Source organism: Podarcis muralis, chromosome 17 (genome assembly GCF_964188315.1).
Source record: "Podarcis muralis chromosome 17, rPodMur119.hap1.1, whole genome shotgun sequence".
NCBI lineage: Eukaryota > Metazoa > Chordata > Lepidosauria > Squamata > Lacertidae > Podarcis > Podarcis muralis.
The window spans coordinates 9,657,264-9,670,356 of NC_135671.1; the positions used below are offsets into that span (position 1 = coordinate 9,657,264).

Genomic DNA, 13,093 nt, shown 5'->3' on the forward strand with positions numbered 1-13,093 from the left:
GACTTCCATCAGCACCTCTGATAATCCTCCGTCTTAAACGCTTTTTCTGCATTTCCTAACTTAATATTGCCTTTAGATATCATAACATATCATCTCTCCTTCTCCATTTTTACAATATTTCTAATGTTATCCCTCACAGAACGTCTTGCAAACCTACAAACGTCGTCTGATCATCACATATACTTTTCAAATAATCCGCAAATTTACTCCAGTCTTCGGTAAATTTCTGGTCACACCAGTTTCGGATCCTTCCCATTAGTTTGTTGAGTTCCGCATAATCCATTAATTTCATCCTCCATTCTTCCATCGTTGGTAATTCTTCTTGCTTCCATTTTTGGGCCTTTTTGGAATTTGTTAAAATTTATTTTTATCATTAAAAATTTACATTCAAACAGTTTGTGTAATCATTTTGTGATATTCTCTGAATCTCGTGACTTTCCCCCATCGCCTACATGGGTCCTTAAAACAGAGTTTAAAACTACATATCAGTATTCTGTCCATAATTTTCATTTTTCCAAATTATTTGTAATCTTCGTTACTTTACAAGTGTATCTTAGAGTCCAGCTAGGGTTTTAATTTGATTACAGTGGTCTCCTAGGTTCGTTATAAATTTTCCCCATTTTTTTAATGTCCTAGTCTTCTTGATTCCTGAGTCTCCCTGTTAGTTTTGCCGTTTCGGCATAGTCTAGCATTTTGGCTTGCCATTCTTCCCTTGTTAGGATTGACGCTTCTTTCCATCTTTGGGCTAATAACATCTGTGCAGCTGTTGTCGCATACATAAAAAGTTTTTTCTGATCTTTTGGAATCTCGGTACCTATAATTCCTAGTAAAAATGCTTCTGGTTTTTTGACAAAAGTTATTTTAAACATTTTTTTTTAAGTCATTATATACCATTTCCCAGAAGGATTTTGTTATCTTACATGTCTACCACACATGATAAAAGGTACCCTCCTTTTCTTTACACTTCCAGGAGACATTTGAACTTGTCTTTTTTAGATTTTAGATAATTTAGTAGGAGTCAAATACCACCGGTACATCATTTTCGTATACAGCGATACCTCGGGTTACATACGCTTCAGGTTACATACGTTTCAGGTTACAGACTCCGCTAACCCAGAAATAGTGCTTCAGGTTAAGAACTTTGCTTCAGGATGAGAACAGAAATCATGCTCTTTTGGTGCGGCGGCAGCAGGAGGCCCCATCCCCATTAGCTAAAGTGGTGCTTCAGGTTAAGAACAGTTCCAGGTTAAGAACAGACCTCCGGAACGAATTAAGTACTTAACCCGAGGTACCACTGTAGTTTTCTTTCAGCGTACAAAAATCACATGACCTTTGATGCTTTTTATCCACACATTCCCCAATATAATTTCTATTGAAGCTTTGAAGTTGTAAGAAAAGGAAAATTTGGCACAGGGAAAATGAGAAAGACAGGAGGAGGAGAAGATACCAGAAGAAAAGCATTATGCCGCATCAATGCTCTGATGCTTGCTGTACACCTATCCTGACTGAGACCATAGCAGGTTTGATGATGGTACTGTGAATTCTTTCCTAGGGATCCATCCCTGCCAATCCACTCTTTACTTCACTTGTCGCAGCTATAGTTCCCAGGACATTTAAACCAACTTAAGACTATGGTGGACCCGGGTGGCGCTGTGGGTAAAAGCCTCAGCGCCTAGGGCTTGCTGATCGAAAGGTCGGCGGTTCGAATCCCCGCGGCGGGGTGCGCTCCCGTCGTTCGGTCCCAGCGCCTGCCAACCTAGCAGTTCGAAAGCACCCCCGGGTGCAAGTAGATAAATAGGGACCGCTTACTAGCGGGAAGGTAAACAGCGTTTCCGTGTGCGGCTCTGGCTCGCCAGAGCAGCGATGTCACGCTGGCTACGTGACCCGGAAGTGTCTCCGGACAGCGCTGGCCCCCGGCCTCTTGAGTGAGATGGGCGCACAACCCTAGAGTCTGTCAAGACTGGCCCGTACGGGCAGGGGTACCTTTACCTTTACCTTTAAGACTATGGTGTGATGTAAATATGGCCCAGAGACTTCACAGGTGATTAGTGCGAAGGGAAGGGAAGTCTTGGTAATACTTGACATTGTTAGTCAAAATGACTGCGATTAAAATCACTCAATCAGAATACTTTAGTTTCACCAGTTTGTCAGCAGGTCAAGCAAGTTTACATCACCGTGTCTGTGGCTGACAACGTATTATATCAGAACGATCTCTAAACCTGAATTACGGAAATATGACATAACCAGTGGGTGAAAATACTGGGTTAGAATGACATTAGCAAATGGGGAATTTATAAAGTGATAAATATATTTGCTCTGCACACTGCAGGTGCAGAGTTCACAAAACTCATGAGAACTTCGAAGCTGAACGTATATAAGTGCTCTTCAAATATTGATTTCGGTATTTCAACATCTCATGAAAACCCTGACGGCCTTTACGCCCTTCCTCTTTGGCCTCTAGCTCTGTTTGGCTGGCACCTTCTCCTTATCTAATGCAGTGATACTGATGAAGTTTTCGAATAACGGGCTCCTTGTATGAATTGCTTATAGTAGTTGTTTTTATTATAAGATGGGTGCCCTTATCCAAAACCCTTAATCTGCTTTTAAGGTAAAGGGACCCCTGACCATTAGGTCCAGTCGCGGACGACTCTGGGGTTGCGGCGCTCATCTCGCTTTATTGGCCGAGGGAGCCAGCGTACAGCTTCCGGGTCATGTACCCAGCATGACTAAGCTGCTTCTGGTGAACCAGAGCAGCGCACAGAAACACCGTTTACCTTCCCACTGGAGTGGTACCTATTTATCTACTTGCACTTTGGCGTGCTTTCGAACTGCTAGGTTGGCAAGAGCAGGGACCGAGCAATGGGAGCTCATCCTGTCACGGGGATTCGAATCGCCGACCTTCTGATCGGCAAGCCCTAGGCTCTGTGGTTTAACCCACAGCGCCACCCGCGTCCCGATAATCTGCTTTTAACTAGTATCAAAATGTATTTGGAGCCGATGTTCTGCATTTCCATGTGCAAGTTGCATCAAACCAAGCTGTCAAGGTTCGTAGCTGTCCAGAACCTGATTACTTTAACCCCCTTACTTGATCCCACTTTATATGTTACACACATGAAGGGAGAAAAGAAGGAATGGCCATAAATGAGCACATTATTACATCACCCTATGCCTCTGGTTCAAGAAAACTTACTCTGAAGATGCTGCCCAGAATTTTCTTGGAGAAGGAGAAGTGTGAAAGAAGTCCTTTAAATTGAATTTAATCTCCTGTGGGAATGAAGTGATAGGTCTAATTAGTGAATAGCTTGCAGGTCTGGCAAGAAGGACGTCCCTTCACTACATATCCTGTTGTTACTGTGCTGGCTGCAGATGACAAGCATTGCTATGCTTTGTAACCCTTCATTTCCGTATAACTTTATGCCAAATATATTTTACTTCTCTCTCTCTCTCTCTCTCTCTCTCTCTCTCTCTCTCTCTCTCTCTCTCTCCAACGCCCACCCCTCTGGATTGATTTAGATTGAGGGTACCAGTGAATAGCACCCAGAAAAGGAACTCTATGTCAGACATGGGGGTTTGCTTGAGTCGGACTCAATGAAGCATTTTTTTGAGTGGGTGATTTATTGAGTTCTGTTCTGCCCACTTCTGGCAACGCACTATACATTCAAAGCAGTGTCGTGCCATTTTAAACAATCACAGCTTTCTCCCCCCCAAAAATCCCAGGAACCGTAGTTTGTTAAGAGTGCTGAGACCCTTATTCCCTTCACAGAGAAACCATTTTCAGAGTTCCCTGGGAAGAGGGAGTGACGGTTAAATCAATATATGAATTGCAGCTCTGTGTGGGGAATGGGGAGGGGTAGTTCTCCTAACAACTCTCAACACCCTTAAAAATGCATTTTCCAGAATTCTTGTCAGGAAACCATCACTGTTTAAAGTGGTATGATACTGATTTGATTGCATAGTGCAGATGGGGGGGGCAATGTCTCCTACCCTCTCAATTCCAGCAAATATATTATGAACCCCTCTTGTGAGCTGTGTACAGCCTGCAGCATTAGTGTGGCAAGATTTTATTTCATTTCTTCTTGAAATATTTCTTGAAAATGTGAAATAGGTCACATTTTGGAGCAGAGCTTTCACAGGGCAGCTTACCTAAAACAACCACAAATTCCAATCACACGTTTCAATTAAAAAACAACAACAGCCATTTTAAAGCAGTCTAAAGTGACACCTGGGCCAGCAGGACAATGTTCGCGACCAGATCTGGACAATCCAAATTTTCGTTGTATTAGTGGATGTCATAGGAGATGGTTGGGGAAGCTATCAAGTCCCGCTGTTTTAATTAGTGGCGATACCTCTCCCCCCAGTTTCTCAAACCTTTTCCTCCTCAGCAAAAGGGTTCCCATTTTTCTCACACATTCTCATGGTGTTTTAGAATTTCTTTAAAATATGAGTGGTTGTGGGGTTTTGAGCTTATTTTGTCATCATGAGATGGCCAAGGGTGGTACATGTGCTACCTGTTCCTGTAAACATCTACCCAGCAATTTGCAGCCTCCCCAGCTGACCATGATATTAAAAAGGCCCATGGAAGAAGTTCCCTCATGATGTTTTCCCCTGGGCTTTAACTGACACATGGGCACCTGGGAAGGCTGCAAAGTGCCAGCTGAGAGGATTTCTAGAATGAAAGAAAGGACACTGAGAAACCAAAACACACTCTGGCCACCTCAAAAGGAAGATAAGCGCAACCAAAACCCTACCATGAGAGTTTCACCCCTTCAATTTTTTCTCTCCCCTTTGAAAAGTTCCTAATGCCTTTTTCCATCTCATTAATTGATGGAGAATGTTTGTTTGTTTGTTTTAACCCGCAGAAGAAATTTTCAGCGCAGCAGCTTAAATTATTAAGCACCGAGTTGAAAATGAGTCACTGAGGCCTTAATGGTCATTCTAGCCTCTTATTAGTCTGCAGCACAATACAGAAATCCATTTCAGATGTGTCAGAATGAAGAATGTGGAACAAACTGTGGGTAATGTAGCAAGAAAAACAACTTGCTCTTCTTGGAAATTTCAAAGCGGGTTTCTTGTCCGTTCTTCTTCCGTACCTGCAGAAGCATTCCTTCCCCTACTCCATGCAAACTTACGAAAGACAAGGATCTTTTAGACATAGACCTCCCCTCCACCCAACATGGATAAATTAACATTATGGGCGGTACAGATCAGATCCTCAGCACATGCCAAAATGCAAGCAGTCACCCAGGGAGAAGAGTAGCAAGGAAAGCCCGCTCAGAGCCACTCACCCTAGTCATAGCCTACTCAGAGGCCTGTAGGCCCTGCTGAGCATCCGTGTCAGGGCAATAGGCAATATCGGGCAGAATTGGAAGGTTCAGTTTTCAGGTCCTGGTATCTCCAGTTACAAGGATCTCCAGCAGCAGGGCTGGGCCTGAGACAGCTCATTTGGTGGAGCCTGAGCCTCTTAATCTCAGGGCTGTGGTTCGAGCCCCATGCTGAGCAAAATATTCCTGCATTATAGGGGGGTTAGACTAGATGACCCTGAGGGTGCCCATGATGCTACTATCTTGTAGTCTGCAAACATGGAGAACCACCGTCAGTAAGAGTTGTTAAGGAGACTTCCTGTAGTTAAGAAGCAGAGTCTAAATGTTTTATATGAGCAAAAATCTATTCCCGCTGTCCCTACTTTCCTTCACTTTTTGTTCCTGGCCGTAGTAAAACACTCCCTTGTGTTGCCCTTCGGAAGCGCAGCTTTAAAACAGAGTTGTGAGTCGCTCCTTTTCCCTATCTTCTGGTTTCCAACACCACCTCTCGGTTGGCTGGCTGAAATCGGTGGTAGTTCTAATCCGACGTGGTTGGGAGTCTGGTAAATATTTTGCAGTGGTTTGCACAGAGAAACAGTCTGGTAAGACTTCAAGTTGAAAGGATAAAGAAGACTTAAGGTTTATTACTCACAGCAAACAAGGCCATGCTAAGCACCTGTTTTGCACGTGGCCAAGATGGATCCAATACGTTAGCATCACATCCACATGCTAACTCGTTCTGTCACTAACCTGGACTAACTTGGCGAAGGAGGAAGGAAGTAGAAGCCTGAACAGAAGTAATCCGCTTTACCAAAAAGTACTTCCTAGAGAAGAGTGTGTGAGGCAAGAACAGATTGCCTTTTTGGCCTATAAACACTGCCCTCTGCCCAGTTCATGTAACTAGTTGCAAGCATTGTTGCTCTACTCCAAGCAAAAGTATCTGGAGGGCACCAGGTTGGGGAAGCCGGCTATAGAAGTTAAATCTCAGAGTGCAGGATGGATGCATCTTCACCGTAGTGCACATGCACACTGAATGCAAGCACATTAACATTGAAGCACCTCATAGGCAGAAGCTCTTTTCAGACACTTCAGGTGGCGACATTCAGATTAAACTGTTTGTTGTTGTTGTTTTGTCGTGTCTGACTCTTCATGACCCCAATGGACCAGAGCACGCCAGGCACTCCTGTCTGCCACTGCCTCCCGCAGTTTGGTCAAACTCATGCTGGTAGCTTCGAGAACACTGTCCTACCACCTCGTCTTCTGCCGTCCCCTTCTCCTTGTGCCCTCCATCTTTCCCAACATCAGGGTCTTTTCCACGGAGTCTTCTCTTCTCATGAGGTGGGCAAAGTATTGGAGCCTCAGCTTCAAGATCTGTCCTTCCAGTGAGCACTCAGGGCTGATTTTCTTCAGAATGGATAGGTTTGATCTTCTTGCAGTCCATGGGACTCTCAAGAGTCTCCTCCAGCACCATAATTCAAAAGCATCAATTCTTCGGTGATCAGCTTTCTTTATGGTCCAGCTCTCACTTCCATACATCACTACTGGGAAAACCATGGCTTTAACTATACTAGTATCATATTACAATGGTGTTTTAAATCAGTGATGGGTGGGCTATTGCAAAGCAGCTGAGAAGAGCCTTTAAGCGATGTTTAACACTTGGAGGCCTCCAGTAGTGATCCTTGCTGTGATAGCACTGGTGCTAAAAGTGCACAAGAGTGTTCCACTTCTTATCTGTTAGATGTTACTACTGTGTGGGTCAGTGATGCTCCAAACTTAAAAGAGCACTTTATTATCACCCTAGGTCTTCATTAGAGGAGTAGATAAGGATTCTTCAGACATTGCAGAAGAAGAGACTGCAGGAGGTTACTTCATTGGGGATTTTCTCTCATGCGCTTACTACATGCTCTGATTTACAGACTTCACTGATTTGTGGAGATAGTGAAAGCAGGGCTTGGGTGGTAATAAGAAGAAGCACAATGTCATCACAGTAACACAGATGTGTGCATGCAGTGCTTTTGTTAATTAATAACAACATTGATATACCATATCAGGTGACCATATTAGGAATGATTGCGCATGCGCGCATCACGCCAAACTCGGAAGAGACCCAAAAACGTCACAGAAAGTAACGGTGGTTGAACAGGCTTTTTCAATGGTGTTTCAAATACCGTGTTTTTCACTCTATAAGACGCACCAGACCACAAGATGCACCTAGTTTTTGGAGGAGGAAAACAAGAAAAAAAATATTCTGAATCTCAGAAGCCAGAAGAGCAAGAGGGATCACTGGGCAGTGAAAGCAGCAATCCCTCTTGCTGTTCTGGCTTCTGGGATAGCTGCGCAGCCTGCATTCGCTCCATAAGACGCACACACATTTCCCCTTACTTTTTAGGAGGGAAAAAGTGAGTCTTATAGAGCAAAAAATACGGTATATGCAATTTCACTTAAACACGCAGTGCCTTGGAACATAGCCCCCGTGTAAATTGGGAGTTGCCTATATTCTTTTTATCTCTGTGAACTGCCCTGAGTGCCATTTGGCTGAAAAGCAGTATAGAAATATGTAAGATAAAAAAACGCGAATTTGATTGTGGCATAAATAACAAAAGTATTGTAGCCCCTTAAAGACAAACAAATTTATTATGGGATAAGCTTTCATGGACTAGTCACTAGAGGAGATGTCATCAGATTCACGAAACGTTACTAATTGGTAGATACACACAGGAAAAAGGAGAGAGATTAAAGGAGAAGGAGAAAGGAGTGAAAGCACAATTCAAGATATTAAAAGATCAGGAGTAAATAATGGGCTGATGCACACAAAAGGGCTTAAAAGGAGTTAGAGAATCAACAGAATGAAATTTGAAGGAGGAGTTGGGAAAGAGAAGCAAGAACTACGAAGCGACAAAACAACAACAACCTCTCACAACCAGGGCAGGGAGAGAGGAGAAGGAAGATGAGCTGTAGGGAACCAGGGATGAGGTTTACAGAATAGGAAAGACCTGCACAATTGGCCTCACCCACATAATTGTGGGGCTTCAGAAGCTGCAGCCGTGCTGTTGGCATGAACCTGTGGGAAAGCAGCTTCCACCGGGAGGCTGTAATGTCTAACGTGTGCCGTAGTCAGCCCAAACCACAGCTTGCAAATCCACTTCTAATCATGCTTCCAAACTGTGGTCTGATGCTGGCTAAGATTAGGGAAAGCACAGGTGCAGCCCTTGACTCTAATTATAGCCCCGAAACGGAAAGCATGCCCATACGAGAGGCGAGGTGGGTGTGTGGAAGGAGAGTGTGGGGCCCATAAGGTGCTCTAATCCCCTAACCAGTCTTACGTTTGCATCAGGCCAAAAATAAGATTGCCAACTGGAGGCTGGGATTTATGTTTAACCGTCTTTCTTATGTGTCATATCAGTACAGTGGTACCTCGGGTTACATACGCTTCAGGTTACAAACTCCGCTAACCCAGAAATAGTGCTTCAGGTTAAGAACTTTGCTTCAGGATGAGAACAGGAATTGTGCTCCGGCGGCGCGGCAGCAGCAGGAGGCCCCATTAGCTAAAGTGGTGCTTCAGGTTAAGAACAGTTTCAGGTTAAGTACGGACCTCCGGAACGAATTAAGTACTTAACCTGAGGTACCACTGTACATACAGTAGCCCAAAGTGGGGATCCCATAACTGTTGAACAGTTTTATTCAAAAAAGTGACTGCATGTGCATCTTGGTCTCCCATGATCCCCTGGCCTGCCATTCCTGTCTCTGGTTAGTTCCCTGAGGCAACACTAATTGATCTTTTGTTCTGGTAATTTGTCCCTGTCACTTTTCATCCTTTGGTTAGGTCAGGCTCCTCTGTGCTGAAGAGATGACTGCTAGTGTCAAGGCATCCTTTTCCCATTCTAATAAACCCCAGATAATGTTACGGCTGTTTTTCGCCACTTGCCACAGCAGTAGACAAATCATGGTGACTTCTTCTGGGAGTCATTTGTTCATCAGAGGAACTTGAAGTATGAGTCAGTAACTCTCTCAGCTCAGCTGCTGCAAGTTCTGTGATTTAAGATGTACGTTTCAGAAATCAGGTTGGTGTGGCCGAGATCCATTAACTGCTGGCTCAGACATTTTATTGCTTGCAAAATGGATGGAATACAGAAAGGACAAGGACTCCTCTTCTGTGCCGCCACCCCCCCCATTTTTTAAAAAATGAAATTGTGTGGAAAGAGGAAGGGAGACCTTTCAGCCATGTAAAGGAACCAGAGGACAGTGTGAAGTATAGGATGAGTCCGAGTCCTATTGTGAGCCAGAGAGGCCTGGGGTACCACATTTGGCACATGGCCTGAGATTCCCCATTCCTTGTTTACATTGTCCACATCTCACTACCAGTCTCTCTTTAAAATGGATGTGTTTTATTTTGTAGTACAGCTTCCAGGTGCCCAGGTGTCCCAAAGACTGGTAAGGTCCAGTCCACAGGTAGGCAACCTAAGGGCCGTGGGCTGGATGCGGCCCAATCGCCTTCTCAATCTGGCCCGCAGACGGTCCAGGAATCAGCGCGTTTTTACACGAGTAGAATGTGTGCTTTTATTTAAAATGCATCTCTGGGTTATTTGTGGGGCATAGGAATTCGTTCATATTTTTTTCCAAAATATAGTCCGGCCCACCACATGGTCTGAGGGACAGTGGACAGGCCCACGGCTGAAAAAGGTTGCTGACTCCTGGTCCAGTCCCTATGTAGGGTGGCAGTTATGCATCCCCAAAGGTGATAATTTGCATCAACCAAAAAAGTGGACATCCATTTGAGTATGAGAAGTTATAAGTGTAGTATAGGTGCAAATGTAGAATTGACAGAATTTAAACAGATGTGCAATACGTCTCTCCACAGTAGGTAAGACACCAGGTGACGTGTGTCCGCCCAGTCTGCTGTGCAGGTGTTGCTATGTGTTGATGGGGAATCTTCAGACCTTTCTTGATCTGCGCAGCTCTCAAATAGAGGACACATTCAAACAGAGGACTCTGCCTTCCTTGGAGGTTTCCAAGCAGACGTTGGATGGCCATCCGTCATGGATGCTTTAGTTGAGATTCCTACATTGCAGAGGGTTGGACTAGATGAATCTTGGGGTCCCTCCCAACTCACAATTCTATGATTCGGTAAAGGAGGACACATGGGCATCCTATACCTGTGACAAGTACAGGAACATCAGGAGATCTTGGTGCTGTATAGCAAGTGGCAGCACAGGATTAGCTCTCTGGGACAGTATGATTCTCAAGGTCACAGAATCACAGAACTGTAGAGTTGAAAGGGACCATGAGGATCATCTGTTCCAACCCCCTGCAACGCAGGAATCTTTCACCCAATGTGGGGCTCAAACCTACAACCCTGAGATTAAGAGTCTCATGCTCTACCAACTGAGCTATCAGGAGGTCCCTTCATACCTTTATGATTCCACTAGTGACTTTCAATGAAGCTGCCTTTCTTTGGCATAAAGGATGGCCTGTACAGTAAGGGCCCATTACATGGTGACTTGAAATCCAATATTTTGTTGCCTGTCCTTCTAATTTTTGTTTTTTCCCCTGATTTTCAGTGAACCTTCTTGACACGAGCATTGCTCAGAATGAGCTGGGTTGGTTACCACATCCTCAAGAAAATGGGGTGAGTAGCCAGTACATGTTCAGAAATAGAACTGGAAGCAATCTACCTGTATATTGAAATGCATGGAGGGGTTTTGTGGCGGTGGTAGTGACACCTCTGGCGGTGATAGGTTGCCATTGGCTGAGGTTCTCTGATGTCAGAGAGGGGCAATGCAGGTAAACGTCTATAGAGAATGAGAGGCAGAAGAGACAGAGGCCTTAGAAAAGATCAGAAGAGCTAAGATGGCCCGTTATGCTTTGCCAAAAAAAATTGGCAGACCCAAAAAAAAAAAAAGACATAAATTTGCATAAACTCTGTGCATGATAATTTATGTCTATATGTATGCACAAATGTAGAAATAACTGCTAGAATTTAAATAGAAATGCAAAACATCTCACAATAGCGGGGAAGATGCCAGGTGACTTGGATGCCTGTTCAGTCTGCGGACTATTGATGGGCAACTTCTCATTTTTTTTCTGAGCTTTAAACCAGACTTAGACTGGAATGGACAGCCCTCAAACAGAGAGCACCTTCAAATATAGGACTGACTACTGACAGCCATTTGGGATCAAGGATTGTCCTCTGTGAAATAGGTTGTGTGGCCACCCTATGTAGGGGTGGGTTGAGAAAACAAGTCACGCCAGGCTTGTCTCAAACGAGCCACTATCCTTTCTTGAGGCCACTGATGCTTGATGTATATTGGGGCAAACATCATGTTCTTGTTCTTGAGCAGATACACTACCTCCCCCTTCTGAAGCCCACACCAAGCCAGAAAGAGTTCCTGGCGCGTACTCAGGTGTAACGGTTTGGGCTGGGAACGTGCATGTCAGATTGTCACTGGCGCTCTTTGATTTATTGACACAAAGCCAGCCAGTAATTCAGTGAACCTAGGGGGGTCACCTGTCCTCACTTCCTTCAAAAGGAAACAATGATATGTGGCTGGGACAGGAGGATTTGAAGGTCTACTGGGGCAGGGGGAGGTGATGAAGAGAAAAGGGTGAGGGTTGACAAAGAAAGGGAAGTTGGGGGAAAATGGACAAGAGCTACGGATGTGAGGAAAGCTGAAGGTGACATTTGGACTTGAAATAACCCATCAAATCTAGGGCTGCATGCTTTTGATGCAGAATAGTAGCTTCACTTTGTAACCAGACCTCAGCCCAGCCTTATATTCCAGGCCTGAGTTTTCTACACCTGGCTCTTAAAGGTAAAGGTAGGTCCAGTCGTGACCAACTCTGGGGTTGCGGCGCTCATCTCGCTTTATTGGCCTAGGGAGCCGGCATACAGCTTCCGGGTCATGGAGCCAGCATGACTAAGCTGCTTCTGGTGAACCAGAGCAGCGCACGGAAACGCCGTTTACCTTCCCGCCGGAGTGGTACCTATTTATCTACTTGCACTTTGACGTGCTTTTGAACTGCTAGGTTGGCAGGAGCAGGGACCGAGCAATGGGAGCTCACCCCATCGCGGGGCATCGAACCGCCGACCTTCTGATCAGCAAGTCCTAGGCTCTGTGCTTTAACCCACAGCGCCACCCGCGTCCCACACACATGGCTCTTACTTGACTTTTATAGCTCATCTGTCACAGTTCCTGATTATCTCCCATTCTCAGGCAGTTCCACTTCCAACTCCACTCCCAGCTTTCTCTCTCTCCTCCTCCTCTGGACTTCTCAAGACAGCAAGACAGCTTTTCTGCACTGCAAGGACACTTCCAGATTCCTTCACTTCCCTTTTACAGCAACTCTCTGGGCAGAAAACTAAACATATTCAAAAGTTAGGATTGCCTCAAAAATGGGAGAGAGCTCTGTCGAGGCTATTTATTTATTTTTTAAATTTTATTTGCTCAACACATAACAAAAAAAGAAAAATTACACCATAATAAGAATACCGTCAGCCACGCCTTACAGAAAGAATTAATATAAATTTCATAATCCATAAAGTGTAAAGTCTGCGTCTCCTAGTATTGGAATCATTTGAAATAAAAAAAACTAGTTTCAGGAGTACGTTCATCTTAATGATTGAAATCCTTCCCAGGAATGTTAGTCTCAATCTGCTCCAGGTTTCAAGATTCCTTTTAATTCCTAGCCAAGTTTTTGTATAGTTGTCCTGGAATAAATTAATATTTTTCGGTGGGATCCAAATACCCAAATATTTCGCTTTCTGGCAGATCCGCAATCCCGATGTTTCTTCTAAT

At 44.5% G+C, this 13,093-nt stretch overlaps 1 protein-coding gene and 1 long non-coding RNA gene across 4 annotated transcripts in view; one reads left to right on the forward strand and one right to left on the reverse strand.

The window, feature by feature from the left end:
• The window catches only part of EPHA1 (EPH receptor A1), an 84,371-nt gene that overhangs the window by 1,756 nt on the left and 69,522 nt on the right, over positions 1-13,093 (forward strand). For 2 of the 3 annotated variants that reach the window (XM_077921056.1, XM_077921055.1), the window contains exon 2: positions 10,859-10,926. The exons of the other annotated variant lie outside the window; for it this stretch is intronic. In XM_077921056.1, coding sequence (XP_077777182.1) covers positions 10,859-10,926 — 68 coding nt within the window. The remainder of the gene's footprint in view (positions 1-10,858; positions 10,927-13,093) is intronic. 3 annotated transcript variants of the gene reach the window in all.
• Positions 140-5,490, reverse strand: LOC144325940 (uncharacterized). The gene is made up of 3 exons (XR_013391105.1): positions 5,286-5,490; positions 3,191-3,264; positions 140-340 (listed from the first exon to the last, which is right to left on the reverse strand). It is a non-coding gene; the product is annotated as an uncharacterized LOC144325940 (long non-coding RNA).